This window comes from Leuciscus leuciscus, assembly GCF_965113295.1.
Source record: "Leuciscus leuciscus genome assembly, chromosome: 20".
Lineage (NCBI taxonomy): Eukaryota > Metazoa > Chordata > Actinopteri > Cypriniformes > Leuciscidae > Leuciscus > Leuciscus leuciscus.
Genome location: NC_138744.1, coordinates 16,960,103 through 16,982,650, shown reverse-complemented (window position 1 = coordinate 16,982,650; position 22,548 = coordinate 16,960,103). Strand labels below are relative to the sequence as shown.

The following is a 22,548-nucleotide window of genomic DNA, read 5'->3' as shown; positions in this document are numbered from 1 at the left end:
CATTCTAAAAACACGGGTAGCACCATGGGTTGTATTTTGGGATCAAGGTAAATCTTGAGAGGCAAAAAATGTAAAATCTATCACTGTATCAGGCAGAAAATGCTGTTAAAACCACAAGCACATGTTGTAAAGCAGGGCACGCCCAAATCTTAATCCTACCTCTACATGAGCTGTATCGCATTGGAATTGCAAAAATGAAATAATAGTAGTAATAATCATATAACATAACCTGTAAATATATTTTGAAGGCAATCTTTTATTTATATTTTATTAGGCATTAGTTTAGTTAATATTTTCTACCAGTTGTCAAGGTAGTAAGAAGGTTGCTCAACTTCATAGGCGTATCTTCAGAAATAAATGTATTGTGCAAGTGCAGATGTGAAAAGAACATCTCAAGAGACTGATGGTTTCAGAACTGGTTTGTAGATTAGCTTCAATCAGTGGTGACATCATGACAACGATCGACTGATTGATAAGGGGTTTCCATGTTGACAGTGATTCTGATGCAGGAATGCATTCCGGCTACACTAGGGCTCTGAACAGCTTGAGATAGTTATGTGTTTGTGTTATTTGCTGCACAGAGCTGAGACTGATCAGTTAAGTGGCAATTAAACAAAGACAGCTGTTGATGTTTCAAGCACATGTGGTTTTGTAAATCTCATCTAAAATGTCACTGATGTAAAGACCTAAAACTGACCTATAGATGTTAACATGCCAATTCTGAGAGAGAGAGAGAGAGAGAGAGTGAGTGAGTGAGTGAGTGAGTGAGTGAGTGTGTGTGTGTGTGTGTGTGTGTGTGTGTGTGTGTGTGTGTGTGTGTGTGTGTGTGTGTGTGTGTGTGTGTGTCCATGTTTTTGAACCCATCAGGAAAACAGCTCATAAATTATATGCTCATAAACTCATAAAGTGATGTATTTTGAAAATGTAAAAATGCAGAAAGTTTTCTTTGATGGGTAGGTTAGGAGTAGGGTAGATAGAATACAAGGTTTTAAAAGACCATTATGTCTATGGAAAGTCCCCATAAAAACTCTCTGTGTAACAGCGCCCTTTAGTGTTTAATGAAGGCATTGTCAGATTTACAAAACACCTTTTTGCTGAGGGATTGCAGTTAAAAAAGAGCACATCTTTTGAGTGCAGCCTTTGAAAATGAAACTGAAGTTCTGTAAAGAAATTCATTCATAGGTACAATTTATGTTTGTCTAAAAAAACAACTAATTTCAAGCATTTTTTGATTGGTGTAAAATGAATATACACTTAACAAAAGGTTATTTATTTGGCATCTGGAAGAACCCTTAACATCCAAGAAACCTTTCCATTGCACAAAAGGTTGTTTATTGTGGGGAAAAAAGGTTCTTTAGATTATTAAAATGCTCTTCACACTAAGAGAAAAAAAAGGTTCTTTTAAGAACTGTTCACTGAAAGGTTCTTTGGGGAACCCAGATTGGTTCTTCTTTGGCATCAATGTGAAACCCCCCTTTTGGAACCTTTTATTTTAAGAGTGTTTAAACGAACATTCATAATTGGAACTGAAAACATGTTTTCTATGCTGAAATAACTAAATAGCACCATATACAATGTGGTTTTGCACTTGAGTGTTTATGAACTCAAACATGTTTTTCCTACCCTATCTCTGTCTTTCCTCCTAGATATTTATAAAACCAAGATAAGTATAATGGCACAGATGAGGAAAACAGCTTTAAGTGGCAATGGCAATAAAGTTATTTGGGTAACACTTTATAAGGTTCATTAGTTAACATTAGTTACCTTAGTTAACATGAACTAAGAATGAACAATACTTCTTCAGCATTTATTAATCTTATTTAATATTAATTTCAACATTTACTAATACATTATTAAAATCAAAGGTTGTATTTGTTAACATTAGTTAATGCATTGTGAACTAATATGAACAAACAGCTGTACTTTTATTAACTATATTAACAAAGATGAATAAAAACTGTAACAAATGTATTGCTGATATTAAGTTAATGTTAGTTAATTAACTAATGTTAATTAATGAGCCTTATTGTAAAGCATTACCGTTATTTGCAAGAGTATCTCTTCTGTTGTAACTTGTGAAAGCTGCACTCTGTGTAGAATGTAAATTTATGTGCAGACATTGATGAAAAAGATTGTGATAAGAGCAATTTATTCATTTTATTAAATTTATAATTAAGTCAGGATTAGAATCATACAGTGATACCATTAAAAAAGCATGAATCGTATATTTCAGATATCAAGCTCAATATACTCATGTATAAGCACTGATAAGCATAACATGACATGACAACATAACAAGTAGGAAGGCACCAGATGTTTAACGGTGTAGTTTCAAAAAGCTTCCTGTAAAACAATTAAGATATTATTTCAAATATAGTTTTTAACACCTGTAACATGATTCTTTTTTGAAGCTTCAGTTCATGTTTGTCATATGATAGTCATGATATCATCGTGTCTTCTTCTGCAATGTTCCTCCTTAAACGATCCCAGAAGTGCACTCTGTCAGCTTCATCCACTGGCCAGTCCAGATATGTGCGGGATCTCATCAGTCTGGCCAAACTGGAAAGTAGTGACAATACAATTTATAACATGCGAAAATTTGTCTATTTTAAAGAAATACAAAAAATAAGAAACAACGGAGTAAGATGGTGTAAGATGTCCTCCCCACCGTTCATTTTCCTCTTGACCATAAATATCACTAAAACTTATCTCAAAACATTTATTGAATTATTATGCTATTATTAAATTAAACTTTTGTACATTAGTAAATTTGACAGTTAAATTGCTAAAATGAAAATTTACATACAATATTTGATTTAGTACATTATTAACAGCTCTTTTCAAATAAATAAATTAGTTAAATTAGTTTATTAATAATAATTAATACGTATACGTATAGTATACATATGTAATTAATACCTAATAATACGTTCAAAAGTTTGGGGTCGGTACGATTTTTTATGTTTCTGAAAAAAATATTTTATGCTCACCAAGGCTGCATTTATTTGGACAAAAATACAAAAATATTATTACAATTATTACATAATAAATGTTTTTTTTAAATGTAATTTATTCCTGTGATTGCAAACCTGAATTTTCCTTCAGAAATCATTCTGATTTGCCGCTCTAGAAATTTGGTGCTTTCTTATTATCAATATTGAAAACTGGTGAGTTGTGATATTTTTGTGGAAACCATGATATGTTTTTTTCCAAGATTTTTTGATAAATAGAAACAGCATTTATTTGAAATATATATATATTTTTTATACTGTAATTTTTGGTCAATTTAATGTGTTATTGTTGGATAAAAGTATTAATTTATGGTAACAGTTTACACTAAGGTTTCTTTAGTAAATATTAGTTAGTAAAATTTTTAAAAAGTAACAAATTCTTCCCTCACGGGTCATTTTGACCTCCTTGGCCTTAGGAATGAATGGAATGCGAAGAATGCTTCAGTACAAAAGCTATAAGGCCATCTAGTGGTAAGGGTCATGAAATATCATGTTATATTATTTTTTCCACAAGAGGTCGGCAAAGACACCAAATGTAAGATATTTTGAGCTGAATTAAAAGGGTGATGCACGAAATTGTGTTATTTTGAATTTAAGTTAAAAGAATGTGAAGAATGTGCTTAAATTATTATTCATTTAATATTTTATTGACAAAATAGTAATAAACAAATGAACAAATAGTAATTTAAAGGTAAATACAGTGATAAACAAAAAATCTCCAAAAAAATTGCATTAAAACAGAGAAACCAATATTATCAAAATGAAATTAAGTATAATTTTAAGGCCTTCGGGTCATTTTGACCTGTGAGGGAAGAAATTGTCACAAAGTGTGAGGGAAGGATGAGAGTAACAAAGATTAATAAATACTGTAACAAATATATTGCTCATTGTTAGTTCATGTTAATGCATTCATTAACTAATGTTAACAAATTAGACTTTTTCAACCCTTTTTGTTAAGTGTTACCAATTTCTTTTTTATGGACCTCAAACTTTTGAGTGTATATTGGCTGATCCATTTTCACCCTGTACTTCCTAAACTAATCTCTAAGTATGTTGCAGTTTCGCACATTGTTCTTAAGGGGGCATCTTCCCTCTTCCCCTTCTTACCGATGGAAAGCAGATAGCTCAAAAGGAGAGATGTGTTCGAGGAAGATGAGGATGAGTCTGTATTTCTGCTCTTCCAGCAGCCTGTTTGTGGCCACTCGCATCTCCAGACTGCACCAGTAACTACGCAGATAGTGGCGGCTGATCAAACACACAGTGCACTGACTGCTGTAGATACTCTCGATGATGTTGTCCATGATATTTTTACCCACCTACAAGATATTGCACAATATTATTATTACAGACTACATAAACTGTTAATGCTTATTAAAAGCAGGTCCCTCAACAATTTTTTTCTTATTATTATTGTATTTAAATTCAGAAGATCACATAGAACATAATTTCATTTATAACCTCACCTCAAAGTCTCTGTTGTGCAAACAGAGCCTCAGTCTCGGGTTCCCTTGTTCCTCTAGCCGAGGAACCAACTCTCCCAGAGCCCAGGCCTCATCTCGGCTACAGAAAGACACAAAGGCATCGTACTGCATCTCCTCGATCTCCTCGACTCTTCTCCTCCTCCTCCTATGCCACTGCCTACCAAACCTTCTCTCCACCCATCCTCTCAGGCGGAAGAAGAGGACTATGGAAGGCCAGCGAGCAAAGCGATATCCAACGGCTGCCGACAGCAGAAGACAAACGCTGCCAGCTGTGGCTACGCAACAAATGTACTGTAAATCAGTCTGACACAGCTTCTTCATGGTCGACAAGAAGTTGAGTTTCTTATAGTGCCATACACAATTCTGCTTCTGCAAGTTGATAACCTGGACTTTTTCCGTGTTCTCCGCCCAATCAAGAATCCAGCCATTTTCACAACTGCACTGGAAATCCACTCTGTCAAGAACAAACGCCGTTAGCACTGGCAAAACTTCAAACATACCATCAATCAAGACCAGAGGACTGTCGCTGTAGAGACGCAACAGCTGCAGAGACGTCAGGTCTTGAAACATACACTCGGTCAGGAAGCTGAGATGGCAGTTTACAAGCACCAAGGTTTGGAGTTGCGTTAGGTTCCTGAAGACACTTCCAGCTTCTGTATAATTAAAGCTCAAGTCGGTGAGCTTGAGACGCTTGAGACGGTGCAGTGTATTGATTTTAGTGTAACTGAGACGTGCTTTTTCAGATTCTTCTAAGAACTCAAAAGATTCCAGGTTTGGGAAATAAGGTGCCATGAAGTCATTCTTGCATCTGAAAAATGTGCAATTCACTTTCAGCTCTCGAACTGCTGTGAAAACAGTAGTATTACAGTCCACAAAATCCAGCCTGTCTCCACTTAGCTCCAGAAGAAACGTTCCCTCGGGCTGTGGTGTACTTCCCAGGAAAAAAGTTGTTCCATACTTTACATCAATACTTAGTCGTTGTATTTTCGGGGGAAACGCATAAAAAATCCTATTTAGATGCAACTCAAAAACATACTCCAATCTACCAAATGACAGTTCACGAAGCTCCCGCTGGTCCCGAAATGTTCCGTCCTCAATAGTCTCAATGATGTTATCATTGATAAGCAGGACCTCCAAAGCCTGAAGGGTTCTGAAATCTTTTGCAGTAAGCTGCGAGATCTTGTTCGAGTCAAGCTTGAGAATTTTGAGGTGATGCAAACCACGAAATGCATTCAGCTGTAGGGTGTTTATGGCATTGTCACTGAGAAAGAGCTGCTCGAGAAGAGGCATACAAGCAAACTGGTCTCCGGCAATATATGTAATTGAATTTCCGGTGAGGTCTAGCGAGGTTAAGGATGACACATTCCCTTTCACAGCAACACAGAACGGTGCTTCTGTCAACTTCATTTGGGCCATCTGCAGTTCTTGCATACCTGTGTTTCCTGTCCAGAAACCAAAGTCCAGGTAGTCTATTTCCATTCTGCTGATGAATAACTTGGTCAGTGTTGTCCCACAATCCTTTAAGTGCTTTGCAGACAATCTGTCTGTTGATATAAAAACGAGACTGAGGGACTGAAGATGAAGTTTGGACACGAGATGACACAAATCACTGAAGTTTGTTGAGTATTTTTTCCCTGTCAAACTCAGCTCACCGACCATTCCAATCCCAGACTCCCAAATACTATCCAGAGACTGGCCTGCGAACTCCAGAGAAAGGCTGGAAAGGTTCTGGAACACAACTAATGAGTTTGCTTGAATGATTTTGATACTGTTCCCTATTAGGTAAAGGTTTCGAATCCCAGAAAGAACAGTCACAGGCCAGGTCTTTGATCCCCCTGGACATTCTTTTGTCTCAATCGTTGAAATCCCGCTGTTTATCACATTCAGGTCCTTCAGATGGGACATTCCAACCGGAAGATAACAGAAAATATCACTAAGGTCCAGTGAACAAGTTCTGTTAATGTCTAGTTTGATTACACTAACCAATGGATCAAAAATATTGATGGAAACGTTGGTTAAATTCAGACCTTCCAGTGTCAACTCCTCCAAATTAGTCAAACCAGCAAATGCAAGACTTTCCATGGCAATGGACCTGCAAATTCGATCACTGATAAGCAGCCTCAGATACTTCAGATTGGGGAGTCCTGAAAAGGCACCAGATTGAACATTCTCAAGGCTTTCACCTACTATTTGAAGGACCTCCAAAGAAGGTAAGTGTGAAAAGGCATTGGCAGGAATGCTTGCTATATCGCTGAAGATACAAAGGGATCTAACCTCAAGGCCTACCTTCGACAGATCAGTGCGCAGGTCTGTAATATTGCAGTCTGTGTATGGACCCCTTCCTGGTCGATGGTTGCAGTACAGATTCGTGGGCATGTCTCTGAGGAGATGCTCCTCGCTGGTTATGCAGCGTTTAGTTTTAAGAGTAAAAACAAAATTGCAGATACTTAAACCTAGTGCAAATTTCCACCAGAAGCTCAAGCAATTTGAGTCAGTCACACCCATTTTAAGGCAACTTTAACTAAACTTGTTCCTATGCCTCTTCTTTCATTAGCTTTTAACCTCACACTGAACTTGTTCAGACCTTGCATGAACTATTATTTCCCTCACTTCCTCTTTTCACTCTTAAAGCCCCGCCTCTTTGCCGTGTAACTTTGTTTGTCATGGAACCACCAGTTTGTAATTATTCTTAAATGGGACATTTCTTTAAACTGTTCCATCAAACTGACTTAAGAAAAAAGTAAAATACAGATGAAAAAAATCACAAATTTTTTTCAATAAGGACACGTGGGACAATGATTTCTGTATGAATTTCTTATCAAATATTATCTGATTTTCTTCAGATTTAATAACTACAAAATATTCAACAACAACAAAAAATGCAGTTCATTTGACATTCATGCAGAAATTCAGGCTCTGTATATTCAAATATAGTGCAGCAGAGGAGGAACCGAGAAAACTTTTTTCTATTTAGGAACTATAAAGTGATGTTGTGATGAAGAGATAAGTTAGTTTTACCAGCTGTGAACTGCGATACAGTCACTATAGCAGAACTCATTAAGACGTTTTCCTAAAAATGTACAAATCGTATGGCAAATAAAAATCACTGAAAAGAAACACATCATGCATAACCGTATGCACCTCTTTATTCTGTAAACAGTTTTACAGCAAAAACATTTCCCACTACCATTATCATCTAAACTTCAGCAATTAAAAAGGCTAAATACATTAATTATTACATTTATCTGTGTTGCACTTTTTGTTACAATTTAGTGGTCTGTGACAAACTTCTACACGCTGCCTTTAAGTAGTTAAGTGTACTTGAGTTTTTGCATTGGACAGTTCAAAAAAGCAAGGGTCTGTGAAAGCTGTAAATGTGCAAGCAGTGATACTGAAACTGTAGTTTGACACAACTGCAATATGATTCAGATCAAAAACATATTAACCACCTTAAAATGACAAACCTTCACTCACCATACTGCATTACATAAAACTAAGGATTTGCTTATATTTTTGTTGGCTATAGCAACACTTTTTAACAATTACAGACAATACAGGCATGTTATTTACTAAAGGTATCCTCCATTAAAATGTATAAATAACAGTGAAACTCTCAAACAAATCAGAAACAATGGGTCAAGAGTCCTAACCCTAATGACAAACAAAATAATTTAAAGACTTTAAAAAAGCAGAGCATAACAAAAATTATGAGCATTAATAAAACTTCAACATAGTCTATCAGCACAACTCTGTTTAATATCTGTACAGTGTTTAAGTCAAGTATGATCTTAAAATGCAAATGGATGGTTACATGACTACTTTAAAATATAGACAAAATAAGAATATTATTACAAACGAGCTTTGACTGTAACTCTCACACTCAACACTGAACTACATTCTTCTGATGAATATTTATTCTTATGACAAATATTATATTTGTGTGAAATGTGCCAGGTCTTAAACATAAACCTGATGTGCCGTAACAGTAGATCAGTCCCAAAAAACTCAGTTCCTGACAACGTTCATCATCAGTGTGTTTTCCTGGAGCTGGATTCAGGAATATATTGATAAAATATCAATCATTTTAATGATAAAATGATTTGACTTTGATTGTATACTAACATATAACTACAAATATAATAAAATAAATCTATTGTATCTGTATAAATCTATATTTATACAGATAAATGTATTCATCTATCAATTTTTTTAAGTAGCAAGCATCTCATCATCTCTAAAAGGGTTTTCTGTCTCTTTCTCCACTGATAACAAGCTTTTTTAATCTAAAACAAACATCCAACAAATTTACAAGAATGCTAGATTATAAAAGTAAAATATAGTAGTAATATGTATTCTGTATCTAGTATTATAATGCTTAATATTATATTTGAACGGTCCAATTAATTTGTTAAACATCTGTGTGGTCTATATAATAATTTGAAGATGACATTTAAGATTTTGTGTAACATTTTTCAAAATGTTTCATTCTTCGTCAGTTTTTTCAAAAGAACTTTAAACTTAAACCTGAAAACTTAAGGCGATAAATAAAAGTTACAAGTTTTATTAAGAAAGTATCGTGAATCCAGCCCCAGATCTTTAGATGACTGAGCAGGCGACTCAAGAGTTTTATTTAATGGTCAAATTCTGTACATGTTCAAATAAAGGTAAAAAAAGAAAAGTGAGCAGAAACAGCTGTCATGTTGTGAAGAAGGACACCAGCATCACTGAGGTCTTACAGTATTGCTTTATCTATTAAAAGAAAAGGCAAAGCCTTACTGATCAAAATGAAAATGCTCTTTAGAAATGACACTCCACGCGATTAAGCAGGAAATCAGGCCTGATAGCTTCCAGGTGTACCTTTTTTTTAAACCTCAAAATCACCTTATGGAACCTTCAACCTTTCACTCTCCCGCTCTCTTTCTTCTGCTCTCCCTTCCTCTCGACCTTCCTCAACTCCTCTGGAAGTGCAAATTTCTCCATTGCCTCCCTTTCAAATTCCTCCATCTCATCGTCATCATCTTCCTCGCTCTCCTCTCCCTCGCTGTCGCTCTCTTCTCCTTCCGCCAGGTCTTCTAAAATGTCCCCCACGTCATCCACGAACTCACTGAACGGAATCTGATCATGAGCGAACACTCCATCCGTGAAGAACTCCTTCACCAGCTTATGGAGCTCTTCTTCCCTGGAGGTCTGGTCCTGGGGATCCGGGAGCTTGTTCATGTAGGACTGGAGAAGCGTTTGGAAGTCCCGCAGGCCGACAGGAGCGAGTCCCTCAACTCGAGCACAGTCGGCCACACCGCTGCACGTGTCCCGCTGCCCGTTATAGTGCTGGATCCGCTCTCTCTGCTTGCTCCAGTAGTTCTCGTGCTCGGAGTGGTGATGGGAGGTTGTCTCGTCTGGTTTCTCCTTCCGCTGTTTCTCCTTTAGACTAGGACTCTTTTTCCCCTCATTTTGATGGTAGAATGCCTTGGTTTTTTTCTCTTCCTTTATTCCCTCTCTTTTCCACTCTTCATCTTTTGACTTTCTTTCTTTCTCCCTCCAATGCTTTTCCTTCATATCTTTTCCACCTTCCTCTTTGGGAAACTCTCTCTCTCCTTTCCGTTTTTTGTCTGTTTTATCATTGTGTTTTCCCTCACTCTTTTCCTTTCTCCACTCCTTTTCACCTTTCTTTTTCTCTTTCCATTCTTTATGGTCATTCCCACCACTCTGTTTATCGCTTTTCCAGTCTTTGTCCTCTTTCCGTTCCACTTTGGTTTTCCATTCCTTTACCTCTTTCCCTTTCTTTTTCCCAGTATCCTTCCAGTCATTTTTGTCTCCCCTCCTCTCATCCTGTCCTACATGTTTGTCTTTCTTCCCCTTTTTATCTTCCTTCCATTCTTTTTTCTCCTCCCACTCTTTAAAATCTATCTTGTCTTCACTTTCTTTCCCCATTTTACCATCACCACGTTTTTTGTCCTTCATCCACTCTTTTTTCTTCCCGGCTTTACCTTCTTCCTGGTGGCTTTTATCTTTTTTCCAGTCCTTCTGCTCCTTAGTATGTTCTCCCTCAGTGCCTCTCTTGCTCCTTTCTTTGTCATCTTCCTTTTTTCCATTTTTCTTCTTTTTCCTTTCTTTGTCTCCCTTGCTTTGTTCTTTCTCCTCAGTCTTTTTGTCCCAAGTCTTCCTGTACTTCATGTCTTGTCTGTCTATGGGCGGTACATCTCTTTTGTCTCCAGCAGGGGGAACTCGAGAGGCTGCAACGGGATGCACAGTTTCTGCTCTTTCTGGAAGAGAGTTAAGATGGAGTTTATAGTAATATGTTGAAATAAATATTTCATGAGCATTGCATTTTTAAGAAGTGCATCAAGTTAAAGAGATGCATATGCTACTGGATTGTAAATTGCACATGCGTTTCAGTGATGGATCATTGCTGATGTGTGTGCATGTGTGTTTTCCGCACCTGTGCTCTGTGTGAGCTGTGAAACTTTGGCTCTCAGATGCTCCAGTTCACTCTGCAGTGATGGCAGGGCCTCCAGCTCTTTCTTTGCTCTCACATTTTCTTCTTTCATTCTCTCGTTCTCTTGCTCCAGCTCCTTCTGAATAGCAGGTAGCCTGTCTAGTTCTCCTTTTATCCTCTGGTACTCCTTCTCCAGCTCTTCTCTCCTCACACGCTCTTTCTCTCCATCCTCTGCCTGAAGCTGCGCTGCTTTCAGTTCATCTTGATGTTGCTGAGTTTACAAATAGGGCAAATGATGAACAGTGAACAGCTGAAACACTTTAAAGGGGCCATACATTGGAAATCTAAAGTTTCCCTGCTCCTTTGAATTTTAATAGAAAATGATGTAATACAGAAATAGCCTTATTGCATGTAACAATCATTCAAAAGTAAATTTCAACAGCGTTTGTACCCAGAGGAACAGAATAAGAGATAATTTACATACTGTATACATTTAAAGGTAGTGCACTAAAAACAGCTTATGTACTTGTAAGGGTCAAAGAAAAAGTGAAAAAACATTAATGTAAGACTAAATTAGAACCGTTGTTGGTTCAAGAAACCTTGAGAAACATTATAAATGGACTTCAGGATTTCTTTTGGACTTCATTTAGCGCCGATCTACACATGTCTGTACCTGAAGTTGTGCATGTAGAAACAATATTTGCTGATCTTCCTTTGCCTGTTTGCTTAAAATATCTGGAGGCTGAAGATCAACAGGCGTGTCTCTGGAGACTTCAGGGTTCAGCCACTCCTATCACACACAAATACATCTACAATTCAAAAGGCTATATAATACTGACTAAGATATAAATTGTAGGTCTGAAAAACCACACATAAAACAGAAAAGCAAATGATCTGACCTGATTTGTTGGATCCTTCAGCTCTTTAACATCCATGTCTGCTTCTGAGAGGAAAATAACATGACCAAAGCTCACTTGATAATACATCATCGTAAAAAAAAAAAAAAGAAAAGCAACACTCAATGTGAAGAAGATGGGGAAGGTAACATGAAGCCGTAACATTCAAACAATAGGGATAGAAGGATCACACAGAAAGCATGCGGTTGCAGCACTGCATGCAATGTTCAGAACTGAATCTGTAATCTTACATATTTCAATTAGTTTTCTAAATGTATGCATCATTCATGTCACTAATCTGATTTGGCCTTTCAATCTTTCAGTTGTTGTGCATCCACTGACATCGCAGGATATTAAAATGCTGCACAAACAATTTCAAACGCAACTGCCAGGCATTATCGTAAAAAAAATGAGACTTCAAATGGAAACATAATTTAGTGCCAAGAAAAAAACTCTTAATTTAATATATTAAGTATTATTAAAAATAAGAATATTAAGTACACAAATGTTTTTTTGTTAAATAATACAATTACAATAAATAATGCACTTATTATTAGATGTAATGAAGCATTAACATTTTTTATTAAATGTCTGATATAAAAAAATATATATAGTCAGTTATTCAAATATTTTGTGAGGTGTTGAAAATATTTCAGGCTTTAAAATATTTAGAGTTACATACAGTGAGAGATACAATGAGCTTGTATCAGTGGTTCTCAACCAGGGCGCTGGAGCACACTATGGTGCTTCAAGATATCTTAAAATGATGGAAAATAAGACAAAACAATAATTAAAATAAGCTAAAAAGCTAAAAATAAATTAACCATCTTTTTTTGTATTGACTTACAGGAACCAGGGTTCTCACGCTTGTAAAACCTGTATATACTGTACAGTACGAGGCAGCCTAAGTTTAAATATCTGATTTCTAGACATTGAAAAGTCATGTAATAAGAATATATAGATTTCTAGATTTGCTAAACTCTAAAATATTTTATCAGGTAGAAATTTGCCATTTAAAAAAAACAAATCTTTATCCTTAATCTGATGAGGGAGCCTTGGAGTCAAAAAGGTTGAGAACCAGTGGTTTATATATAGTGCATATTCATTATAGCACAAAAGCAGCAACCATTCAACAGCAAATTACTTTGAGCTAAATTATCTTTAAGCTCAATACACACACACACACACACACACACACACACACACACACACACACACACACACACACACACACACACACACACACACACACACACACACACACAGGTTTCCATGTTTTATGGGGACTTCCCATAGACATAATGGTTTTTATACTGTACAAACTGTATATTCTATCCCCTCACAGTAACCATACCCATAAGCCTACCCATTACAGAAAACCTTCTGCATTTTTACCTTTTCAAAACACTAAATTTAGTATGATTTATAAGCTGCTTTCCTCATGGGGATCAAAAAATTTCCCCATAAGGTCAAAATTGAGTGGTATTACTATCCTGGTTGGTCCCAATAATGTAGGGAATACCAGGTGCGCACACACGCACGCACGCACGCACGCACGCACACACACACGCTCTCGCTTCCTACCATCATCCAGGTCCATGAGAACACCTGTGGAACAACACACCTCAGTCTCAGACACAGGAACATATTCAAATTCACTATCTGATTTAGGCCACTGCATTGGTACATTTTGGTCACCCTTTTATGAAACCATATTCAATATCAGTTTGTCCAGGAGTCTTTGGAGAATTTGACTATAACCATCATTACGAATGTGTGGTATCATCATTTATGATGGATGACCTTTATTATCTCAAACAAACACATTTCTAAGTATGTAGTTCATGTAGACGTCTCTAGTGACTGACAACTAATAACTGCAGCATCATTTTTACTAGATGATCCAATTTATGGGATAAAAAAAATAAAATAAATTTAAATACGTTTCTAAAGACCAATTCACACCGCACAGACAAACGGCAACAAACAAGTAGGCCATTGGATTTAGAATTTTCAGAAAAATAACTGTCACGTTCACACTGCCATAACAGACACCGACATACGCTGATTGATTATGTTCAGTCAGGTGAAAATAAACCCCGACCAACGCCAACAGGGGAAACACAATGATCCAACAAAACCCAACAAACGTGTATGTTGGTGTTTGTCCATGCGCTGTGAACTGGCCTTAATAAGTATTATTAAAAATATTATTATTTGATTATCTGAACATGCTAGGTACTGCATTTATAATGAATCCAGAGAATACAGCAATCTTTAGACCAAAAGTGTGAAAACAGTAGCCTCATGCTCACCTGAGAAAAAAATGGTTCCTAGCCCTAGAAGAATGACAGATGCAAGGATGCACTTGTTCAAGGAAAAGACGGTTTCCTCTTCTCTTTGAGGAGGCTGAAAGTCTTCCTCCTCTCCCTCTTCATCATCCTCTGTCTCGGTCTTGTCCAAAGAGCCCAGGTGGGAGATTTTTCTCTTTCGTAAACCATCCCCCTCCTTCCTGTTTGTTTCCAACACTCCTTTAAACTCTACACAAAAACAGGGCATATGATTATATTCAGTAGATATTAAAAACAAGATTTTTTCTAAACACGAAAAAAAAAGCAATCTTTTTACAGCTGGTTAGTACAGCAGCCATGTCTCTGTGTTTTTTTTTATAGTTTAGGGGGGCCTTTATGGATGTTTCATATGTGTATGTAAAATAGCTAACGTTATTTGCACAAGTAGGACATGAACATCCTTTTTTTGGCCCTGGAACGTGTGATTAACCATTCACTGTCCTCTGATTGTAGGGTTAGGGATGTCTGGTGAATCGAGGCTCTACTCGTGTCCTGAGACTAAAGCCCCGTTCACACTGCCAGCGACACGCAGCGACAAAGCGACATGATCCCATTCATTTCAATGGAGCGCTGGCGACTTCCAGCGACACGAGCGACAGTGACCGTTGGCGACAGAATGTGGGCGTGTCAAGCGACACGAGACGCGCGACAAAAGTTCAGAAATTTCAACTTTATGCAAATGAGAAGCGATTTTCGCGAGCGACAACCAATAGGAAAGAAGACTTTCAGAGGAGCTCAGCTCACGTCACCGTCTCGAGTGCAGGGAAGACAGGAGTTCGAGGGCGATTTCACTGTTTTATATGATTTGACTGTAACCACATACATGGATATAATAAAATGATGCATGGAAAAGAAACTGTCGACAGTCTCAGTGAGTTTAATTCACACATTTAGTTCGAGTGTTGTAATTATGATGCAAGTTTAGCACTGCTGCAGATCATTTTACAGTTTCCCCTGCATTATGTTGACTATTAGGGACAAGAAAATTGATTATTTGTCAAATTCGAATGACGTTTTAGTAATTTATGACAGTATGAGTTAATCTGTTGATTGATCGATCGTTAATCCAGTAGGCTAAATGATTTAATCCACTGAACACTGCTGTGGTAATATAAAAACACTCTCCCAACAGCATACTGTTTCTTTTGAGCCTAAATCCTAGTCAAATTAAAATGATATAGTTGTATATATCACTTGTGATGGTATTTTGTATCGATATGGCCAGACGTGCAGTCTACCAGTCACATTAGAGCGACAGCACTATGAACGCCCACAAGCGACTTCACAGTACAGAGACTAGCGACATACAGCGACAAAATCGCTGGCAGTGTGAACGGGGCTTAAGGCTCTATTTCTGGAACTGCATCAGTCTGGTCTGCAGCTTCAGTCACTGCACATTAGCAAGACGACTAGAACACGCCATACTGAAGCATTTCCAAACAAGATTATCATACATTTACAATACCGTTTAAAAGGGGGGGGCAGTACGATTTTTTTTGGAAAGAAATTAATACTTTTATTCAGCAGGGATCCATTAAATCTATCATAAGTGACAGTAAAGACATAATATTTCAAATTTCTGTTTCAAATAAATAGTCCTTTAGAACTTCCTTTCCATCAAAGGATCTTGAAAATAAAAAAAGTATCCTGATTTCCACGAACACAACTGTTTAATTAAGCAGCAAATCATCAATGAGGTAACACTTTACAATAATGTTTCATTAGTTACCTACTTTAGTTAAAGCTGCCGTCGGCAAGTCTGGCAGATTGGGTCGATTAGCCAAAATTTTGAATGTTTACAACTCTCATGCCCCTCCCCACTACCAGCGAGCACCCTCCCATCGAGGTCGTGCTCGTCAGTGCGTCACTGTGCGTGTGTACCTGATTTTCTGTGAACGCGTCCGTCTCTTCAGCATCTATCAACACCATGGACTCGGAGGTAGGCTGCCCTGGCTAATCTAGCCATAGATAGCAATAACCGAGGAATTGGAAGCTTGTTAGTAGATTTTCTCTCCGCCATCACGCTTCATGCAATCTCCAGGCGAACTTCAGGCGTGGCGTGTGCATGTGATATTAACGTGCGCGAGTGAGGGGGATCTGTGGCGTGTGCACGACCTGTGATTGACAGTCAGATCTCACACCCCCCTGCGCTGATTGGACCTGATGAAGCGGGAGCGCTGGATTTTTGCAAAACAAATAACACGCTCCAGGTGGAGTTAGAAGCTCGGGTTTTTTTCTAAAACCACCTTATTTATGTTGTTCTGTCGGATTATAGTGTCGATTACACTGAATATGATCAAAAAAATGTTGCCGACGGCAGCTTTAACATTAACTAAGATGAATAAATGCTATAGAAGGATTGTACATTTTTTGTTTATGTTAATTTAAACATCTACTAATACATTATTAAGACCAAAAGTTTTTTTTGTTAACATTAGTTAATGCACTGTGAACAACTGTATTTTTATTAACTAACATTAACAAAGATGAATAAATACTGTAACAAATGATTTGCTCATTGTTAGTTCATGGTAGTTAATACATCAACTAATGATAACAAATGAGACCACCTTAATGATGCAAAAAAATCTGCTTTGACATCACAGGAATAAACTACAATTTAAAATGTATTACAATAGAAAATAATCATTTTCAATTTTAATAATATTTCACAATATTACTATTTTTACTGTATTTTTAAACAAATAAATGCAGCCTTGGGAGTATAAAAAAAAAAAACGTATTTCAAAAACAACCTTTTGAACGGTAGTGTACTGTATGTTGTGTTACACAAGCTGCTTAAAGGGTTAGTTCACCCAAAAATCATGTTGTTCCAACCGCGTAAGACCTTCGTTCATCTTCGGAACACAAATTAAGATATTTTTGATGAAATCTGAGAGCTGATAACTTCTCCATAGGCTGCTAGGTGGCCCAAACTTGCTGGCCCAGAAAAGTTATTAAAGAGATTGTTAATATAGTCCAAGTGACTACAGTGGCTCAATCTTAAGTATATCAAGCGACAAGAATACTTTTTGTGCGCAAAAACAAACAAAAATAACGACTTTATTCCACTATTCATTTCCTTCTCTCTGGGCCACTAGTTGGTTCGCGTAGTGTTTTTGCGCTGCGCGTCACACACATGACCAGCGTCGGCCAATAGTGAGCCTACGTGGTGACGTGTAACACAGACGCGCAGCGCAAAAACACTACGAGGCCCAGAGAGAAGGAAATGAATAGTGGAATAAAGTCGTTATTTTTGTTTGTTTTTGCGCACAAAAAGTATTCTCGTCGCTTGATATACTTAAGATTGAGCCACTGTAGTCACTTGGACTATATTAACGATCTCTTTAATAACTTTTCTGGGCCAGCAAGTTTGGGCCACCTAGCAGCCTACGGAGAAGTTATCAGGTCTCAGATTTCATCAAAAATATCTTAATTTGTGTTCCGAAGATGAACGAAGGTCTTACGCGGTTGGAACAACATGAGGGTGAGTAATTACTGACAGAATTTTCATTTTTGGGTGAACTAACCCTTTAAAGCATCACAGCCAAAGTCCTACAATGATTTTGCTGGAGCCTTATACCTTCCTTCAAATGACTTATAAAGACAATAAATTTAATAAACTAAAGACAAACACTGATACACCATCTTAGACCATTTAAAAAGATTTGGGCAATAAATACAGGATGAAGTCCGTAGTGTTTTCAGGATGCAGGAACAAGCAAACATTCACTTAAACCAGAGGGAAAAAGCATAGACAATGCTGCATCCGAAATGTAATCAGAGTTTGAAACGCTGTATATATAAAGAACAACATTAAACAGAAATCAAGCTGTCAAGCTGCCACCAGTCATCATGCAAGTCCATCATCATTCCATATCAGACCTGCCAACTGTAGTTTAGCTCCGTTTTGACCACCAACAACACTTTAAAATGTACACAAAACATAGAGACATCAAATATAAATACACTGAGGAAAAAGTATGTGGCACTACCATTTATGTTGTATATAACTCACCTTCAGTTTTCCTCAGAGACTCTCTTTCCTGACAAACGGAAGCAGGAAGTGGACTTGATCCAGAGGTAGGACCTATGTGAGTATATGAGTCAGAGAATGAATCAACATCAGTGCCAGGAGAAACTGGGCTCTCCGAGTGACCTGTAAGGGCCTCTTGTTCCTCATGGTCAGGGGTCCAGGAGCTGACGTCCTCAACAGTGGCACTGACAGAGCTGGGGTCTTCATTGACATGTGCTGCATTCAGCTGGGCCCGACCATCATTCGTCTCTGTAGACGTTACCTGGCAAACATTTGGTAGATCAACAAAATTCTGTTACTATTTGACATTAAAGGAATAGGAAAAGCGCATGAGGAAATGACAGAAATTTCATTTTTGGGTGACCTAAAAGTCATATAGTTAAATTTGTTATGGCCATCAGGATTTGAGATCATCTGAAACATTTATTCAAGGAGGACACCTGAGTTTCCTGAGCTTGCTCTGACCCATGGGTGAGAGCTGGGTCAGACTGCAACTGTGATGATGTCTCTGTCTCTGGCTGGTGAGCAGATGCTTCAGAGGAGCGCTTCTCCAGGTCACTGTTGGCCTCCGATGAGGGCTCAGGTGCTTTTGAAAGCTGCCCCTCGGCCTTATGACCTTCAGCTACCGGACCCACATTCTCAGCTCCAGACTCCTGTACATGAAAAGTGTCTCTGTCAAACAAACCTAATCTCTATACTTTTAGCATTGTCTTGACACAATATCCTACAATGAGAGTAATGGGGTTGTGGGTCAGTGAAATTAAAAGAATAGTTCACTTCAAAATTAAAATTCTGTCATCATTTATTGAATTTCTTCCGCAACCAAACAGTTGATGGACCCCATTGACTTCCATAGTATTTTATTTTCCTACTATGAAAGTCAGTGGGGCCCATCAACTGTCTGGTTGCCGACATTCTTCAAAATATCTTCCTTTGCGTTCAGCAGAAGACAGAAATGCATACAGGTTTGAAACAAATTGAGGGTGAGTAAATGATGACTGAATTTAAATTTTTAAGTGAACTATTCCTTTAAGAGTGTCCATAATAAAGATTAAAAAAAAATCTAGTTAAAAAATAAGGTCTGAATTTTTTTCTTACCCATGTTGGATTAATACAATTTTCAAAAACTTTTATACAATTTTCAAGAAATGATTAAATTTAATGATTCTAAACAAAAAATGAATGTGGTGTGACCAAGTAGTAATAACATACAGTATTTTCCAAATAGGAATATGTACTGAATAATTTTCTAAATGTTTTTGATGTTTTCACTCATCCATAAACATTATTAGATCCATCGGCATGACGACAAGTTCCAAGATTCCGCTTATCACTGCGTCACCAACCTACGCCTTTGTTATTGTAAGAGGTTAGCGACCCCTAGCAGCAAAAAAATTACATATTGTAGCTTTAAGGTCACTGCATGTATGATTTGCATTTTATTTTTGAATAAACCAATAGATTCAACGTAACGTCACTGACCCTCTTGTATCAAGACATGCAACAACATGATAATTTTCCAACTTTAGAGACTTCCACCCCTGCTTCTGACACTGAAACGCACCTTTACCCCTGGGGTAAGAAGAGTCCAGCTGTTGCCACTAGCACTGTTGCTGTTTTCAGACATCGCCCCCTAGCGGCTCCGTCCAGCAACTGCAAAACACACAGTAAGTGTTCTTAAACACTTCAGAAAGTCATCAGCTCTATTTCTGTGACAAATCAACAGACAATATATTAAAATGAAAGGGTTAACTGTAATATGAGTTGAGTTTCATTGCATGAGTCCAAAACAATAACATACTTAAAGGACATGTAAATGACTTTGAACATGTATTATACTACTGTTTTGCATACATCATGAATGATGTCTGTGCACATTAGTCACATAACCCCAAATGGACAACGTTTATATAACAGAGATGGTGGTGAGCGAGTTCAATGAGGACGGTGACTCCACTACAGGCCTCTATGAGTGAAAAAAGTAGGGAAGGAAACAGTGAAAAGCTGAAGATGCAGTGAAAGAGTTTTCACTTCATTAGTATTATCCTTGTGTTTTCCCATTGGTTGCACCACCGGTTCCCTTGCTGGCAAATATCTTGGCACAGAACTGTGTAACTAAGGATGTCAAGAGAAACAGCGCTAAAGGCATTAATGCAAGAAGAGAATGGTGGAGTTATAGGCCTACTCCTGCTGAAAGCACCGACAAAACAAAGCAATGGACCTACTGTCACTACCAGAATACCAGTGAGAAAACCAAGACTGATGTGGGCTACTTTTCCAAGTGGGCCAAAGTCTAACAATCATTTACAGCAACTTATTCAAGCATTTTCCATTTGTGCTAAATCTTATGAATATTCAGTAGATCTGAATTTTAAGATCTGGCTAAAATGATTGTGATTTTAACGGTCAAAGACTAAAAATGCTACAGTGAAAAACTGTTAATTGGTTAAGAGAAAGTTTCCTTACTATATACGGTAAACAACTGTGATAGATCTAACGGTACATTTAATGTAATTTTACTGTAAAATACCATCAAATTTACAGTTTTTGGAAGCGAAAAAGAACAAGTCATTGTATAATTTACAGTGAAAAAACGTAAATTGACATTCCCACAATTCCCTGCGTGACACTTCACATTTGATATATTTTTGTTGAAATAACTATGTTTCGTCATAGTTTTCTTAGTTTTTTTCTAATCAGTTATGTACATTAAGGTTTTACGTTACATTTAATGTTGTCAAATTAATGCTTATTGCATTTCTAAAATTTCACGTGTTACCATGATGGTGTTTAGTGTTTGTATGAATGAGACTGTGCAGCTTCTATATATTATTAGTATTAATTTTCATATGAAAGAGCTGCATGTGATGATTTTTAATTCATCATGTGACTCTCATCTACACTGTGATTGGTGGGTGTCAGTGTATTACTATGGAACAAAACAGAAAACTGGTAAATACTTCAATAGGATAGTAAATTAATATTATATCAGATAATTAAATACGGTTTATTTCTGTAAATTTAAGTAAAGTATGCAAAATCAAACATTTTGCTACCATATTTTGTGCAGTAAATTTCTGGCAACCACAGCTGCCGGTATTTTACCGTAAATGTAACAGATTTTTTTTTACAGTGAAGAATGGGACCTTGTTAAGCCAAAATGGTGAATCTTCAATGCAAATTTCAAAAATGAAAGAGGCCTAGCCACAGTCGAACCACTTTGTGACACACTTCACTCTTTAATAAGGATCTTTTTCCTTTCACAGTAATTTGGGTCTGCTAATAATGTGACTCCCATGAGAGTTTTTTTTTTTTTTTTATGTAGCCATGAGCCATGAGAGTTGTTGAGGATATAGAAGAATGTCTGAAATAGATGGAAACAGCTAAAAATAACACAGAAAGAAGCACAAAGTGTACCTGAACTGGTTTTATCAGATAATTCTGTTACAAAACTGAAAATACTGATATTTAATATTTATATAAATGATTTATGAAAGTATTTATTTAATATCACATTTTAAGTTCACAGACAAAAGCTTAGCTTTCACAGGCTTCTTAAAATATTAATGTAATACAATTACAAAGTAATTATACGTAATATGTAATTACATTATATGTAAATGAAAGTAACAATTACTGTACTATGACATTTTGTGGAAAAATATGAGTACTATGGAAAATGTTTGAACTGCTAGATTATCCTTGAGTTTAACCATGTTAGCACAGTTTTGAAAGGAAAAGCTTCATCAGTTCGTCTGCCAGTCTTATCTCTCCCATCACCTCATCCTAAATAAAATGCCCATACAAGGACACATCTCGACGATATGAGAACATTCGCACAACTATTACTTTCATGCGTCATGAATATTATACTGCACGCCATCGTATGTTCTCTGTGTGTTTGTATGTTACACATATGTGTATATTTGAAGCAGAGGCAGCTGTCAAAATGGGAGTGTTCAGTAAAACCCTCAAGCAAATGTCCGAGGCGCACTTTACATACATGCACATGCCGGAAATACAGAAAAACAAAACAAGCTGACGGGTTTCACAAATGTGAGTTTGGTTAAATATGAAAAATGTCTAAAAGTATCAAACAGAACCATACCTGGTAACTCTGAGGCACCTTTCCGTCTTTAATACAGGTTAAATTTCCACCACTTTCTCGTCTCTTGTGCAAAGTTGCAAACTCCAGTGAGCAGTTTTGTCGTGGAGACGGCGTCTGTCTGTAAAGTTTTCCGCCATTCAGCGCTTGCCGTTCAGCTATGTCCCGCCCACATGCTGCATTCTCCACCAATGACAGCATACTTTATCCTCCGTCCTTCAAAGCACACCTTTTT

The 22,548-nt window shown here is 37.1% G+C and overlaps 2 protein-coding genes across 8 annotated transcripts; both read right to left on the bottom strand.

The window, feature by feature from the left end:
* Nucleotides 1-2,073: 2,073 nt before the first annotated feature.
* LOC309483653 (uncharacterized protein) lies at nucleotides 2,074-7,466 on the bottom strand. 2 transcript variants are annotated; one of them, XM_082149578.1, is made up of 4 exons: nucleotides 6,779-6,905; nucleotides 4,475-6,636; nucleotides 4,119-4,327; nucleotides 2,074-2,559 (listed from the first exon to the last, which is right to left on the bottom strand). In XM_082149578.1, the coding sequence occupies exons 2-4, from the start codon at nucleotides 6,572-6,574 to the stop codon at nucleotides 2,439-2,441; spliced, it is 2,430 nt and encodes an 809-aa protein (XP_082005704.1). In that variant the 5' UTR covers nucleotides 6,575-6,636; nucleotides 6,779-6,905; the 3' UTR covers nucleotides 2,074-2,438. The 2 variants fall into 2 exon arrangements, with proteins under 2 accessions (XP_082005704.1, XP_082005703.1); XM_082149577.1 differs by having other exon boundaries at nucleotides 4,475-7,466.
* A 154-nt stretch (nucleotides 7,467-7,620) lies between these two features.
* Nucleotides 7,621-22,529, bottom strand: pbxip1b (pre-B-cell leukemia homeobox interacting protein 1b). Of its 6 annotated transcripts, none has more exons than XM_082149582.1 (10): nucleotides 22,317-22,427; nucleotides 19,773-19,861; nucleotides 18,649-18,861; nucleotides 18,191-18,470; nucleotides 14,137-14,361; nucleotides 13,406-13,429; nucleotides 11,825-11,898; nucleotides 11,599-11,715; nucleotides 10,929-11,196; nucleotides 7,621-10,752 (listed from the first exon to the last, which is right to left on the bottom strand). In XM_082149582.1, the coding sequence occupies exons 2-10, from the start codon at nucleotides 19,833-19,835 to the stop codon at nucleotides 9,386-9,388; spliced, it is 2,631 nt and encodes an 876-aa protein (XP_082005708.1). In that variant the 5' UTR covers nucleotides 19,836-19,861; nucleotides 22,317-22,427; the 3' UTR covers nucleotides 7,621-9,385. The 6 variants fall into 6 exon arrangements, with proteins under 6 accessions (XP_082005708.1, XP_082005710.1, XP_082005705.1 ...); XM_082149584.1 differs by having other exon boundaries at nucleotides 11,825-11,868; XM_082149579.1 differs by lacking the exon at nucleotides 19,773-19,861 and having other exon boundaries at nucleotides 22,317-22,529.
* Between the last annotated feature and the right edge of the window lie 19 nt (nucleotides 22,530-22,548).

Bases quoted from the DNA above. Each gene is read 5' to 3' on its own strand.
- LOC309483653 (XM_082149577.1), bottom strand. From the start codon at position 6,997: ATGGGTGTGACTGACTCAAATTGCTTGAGCTTCTGGTGGAAATTTGCA. The intron at 4,328-4,474 runs GTGAGGTTATAA...AATATCTTGTAG, and splicing joins TGCACAACAGAGACTTTGAG to GTGGGTAAAAATATCATGGA. The intron at 2,560-4,118 runs GTAAGAAGGGGA...ACTACTTTCCAG, and splicing joins GAGCTATCTGCTTTCCATCG to TTTGGCCAGACTGATGAGAT.
- pbxip1b (XM_082149579.1), bottom strand. From the start codon at position 22,514: ATGCTGTCATTGGTGGAGAATGCAGCATGTGGGCGGGACATAGCTGAA. The intron at 13,430-14,136 runs GTGAGCATGAGG...GTTGTTCCACAG, and splicing joins AGGAACCATTTTTTTCTCAG to GTGTTCTCATGGACCTGGAT. The intron at 10,753-10,928 runs GTGCGGAAAACA...ACTCTCTTCCAG, and splicing joins ACAGCTCACACAGAGCACAG to AAAGAGCAGAAACTGTGCAT.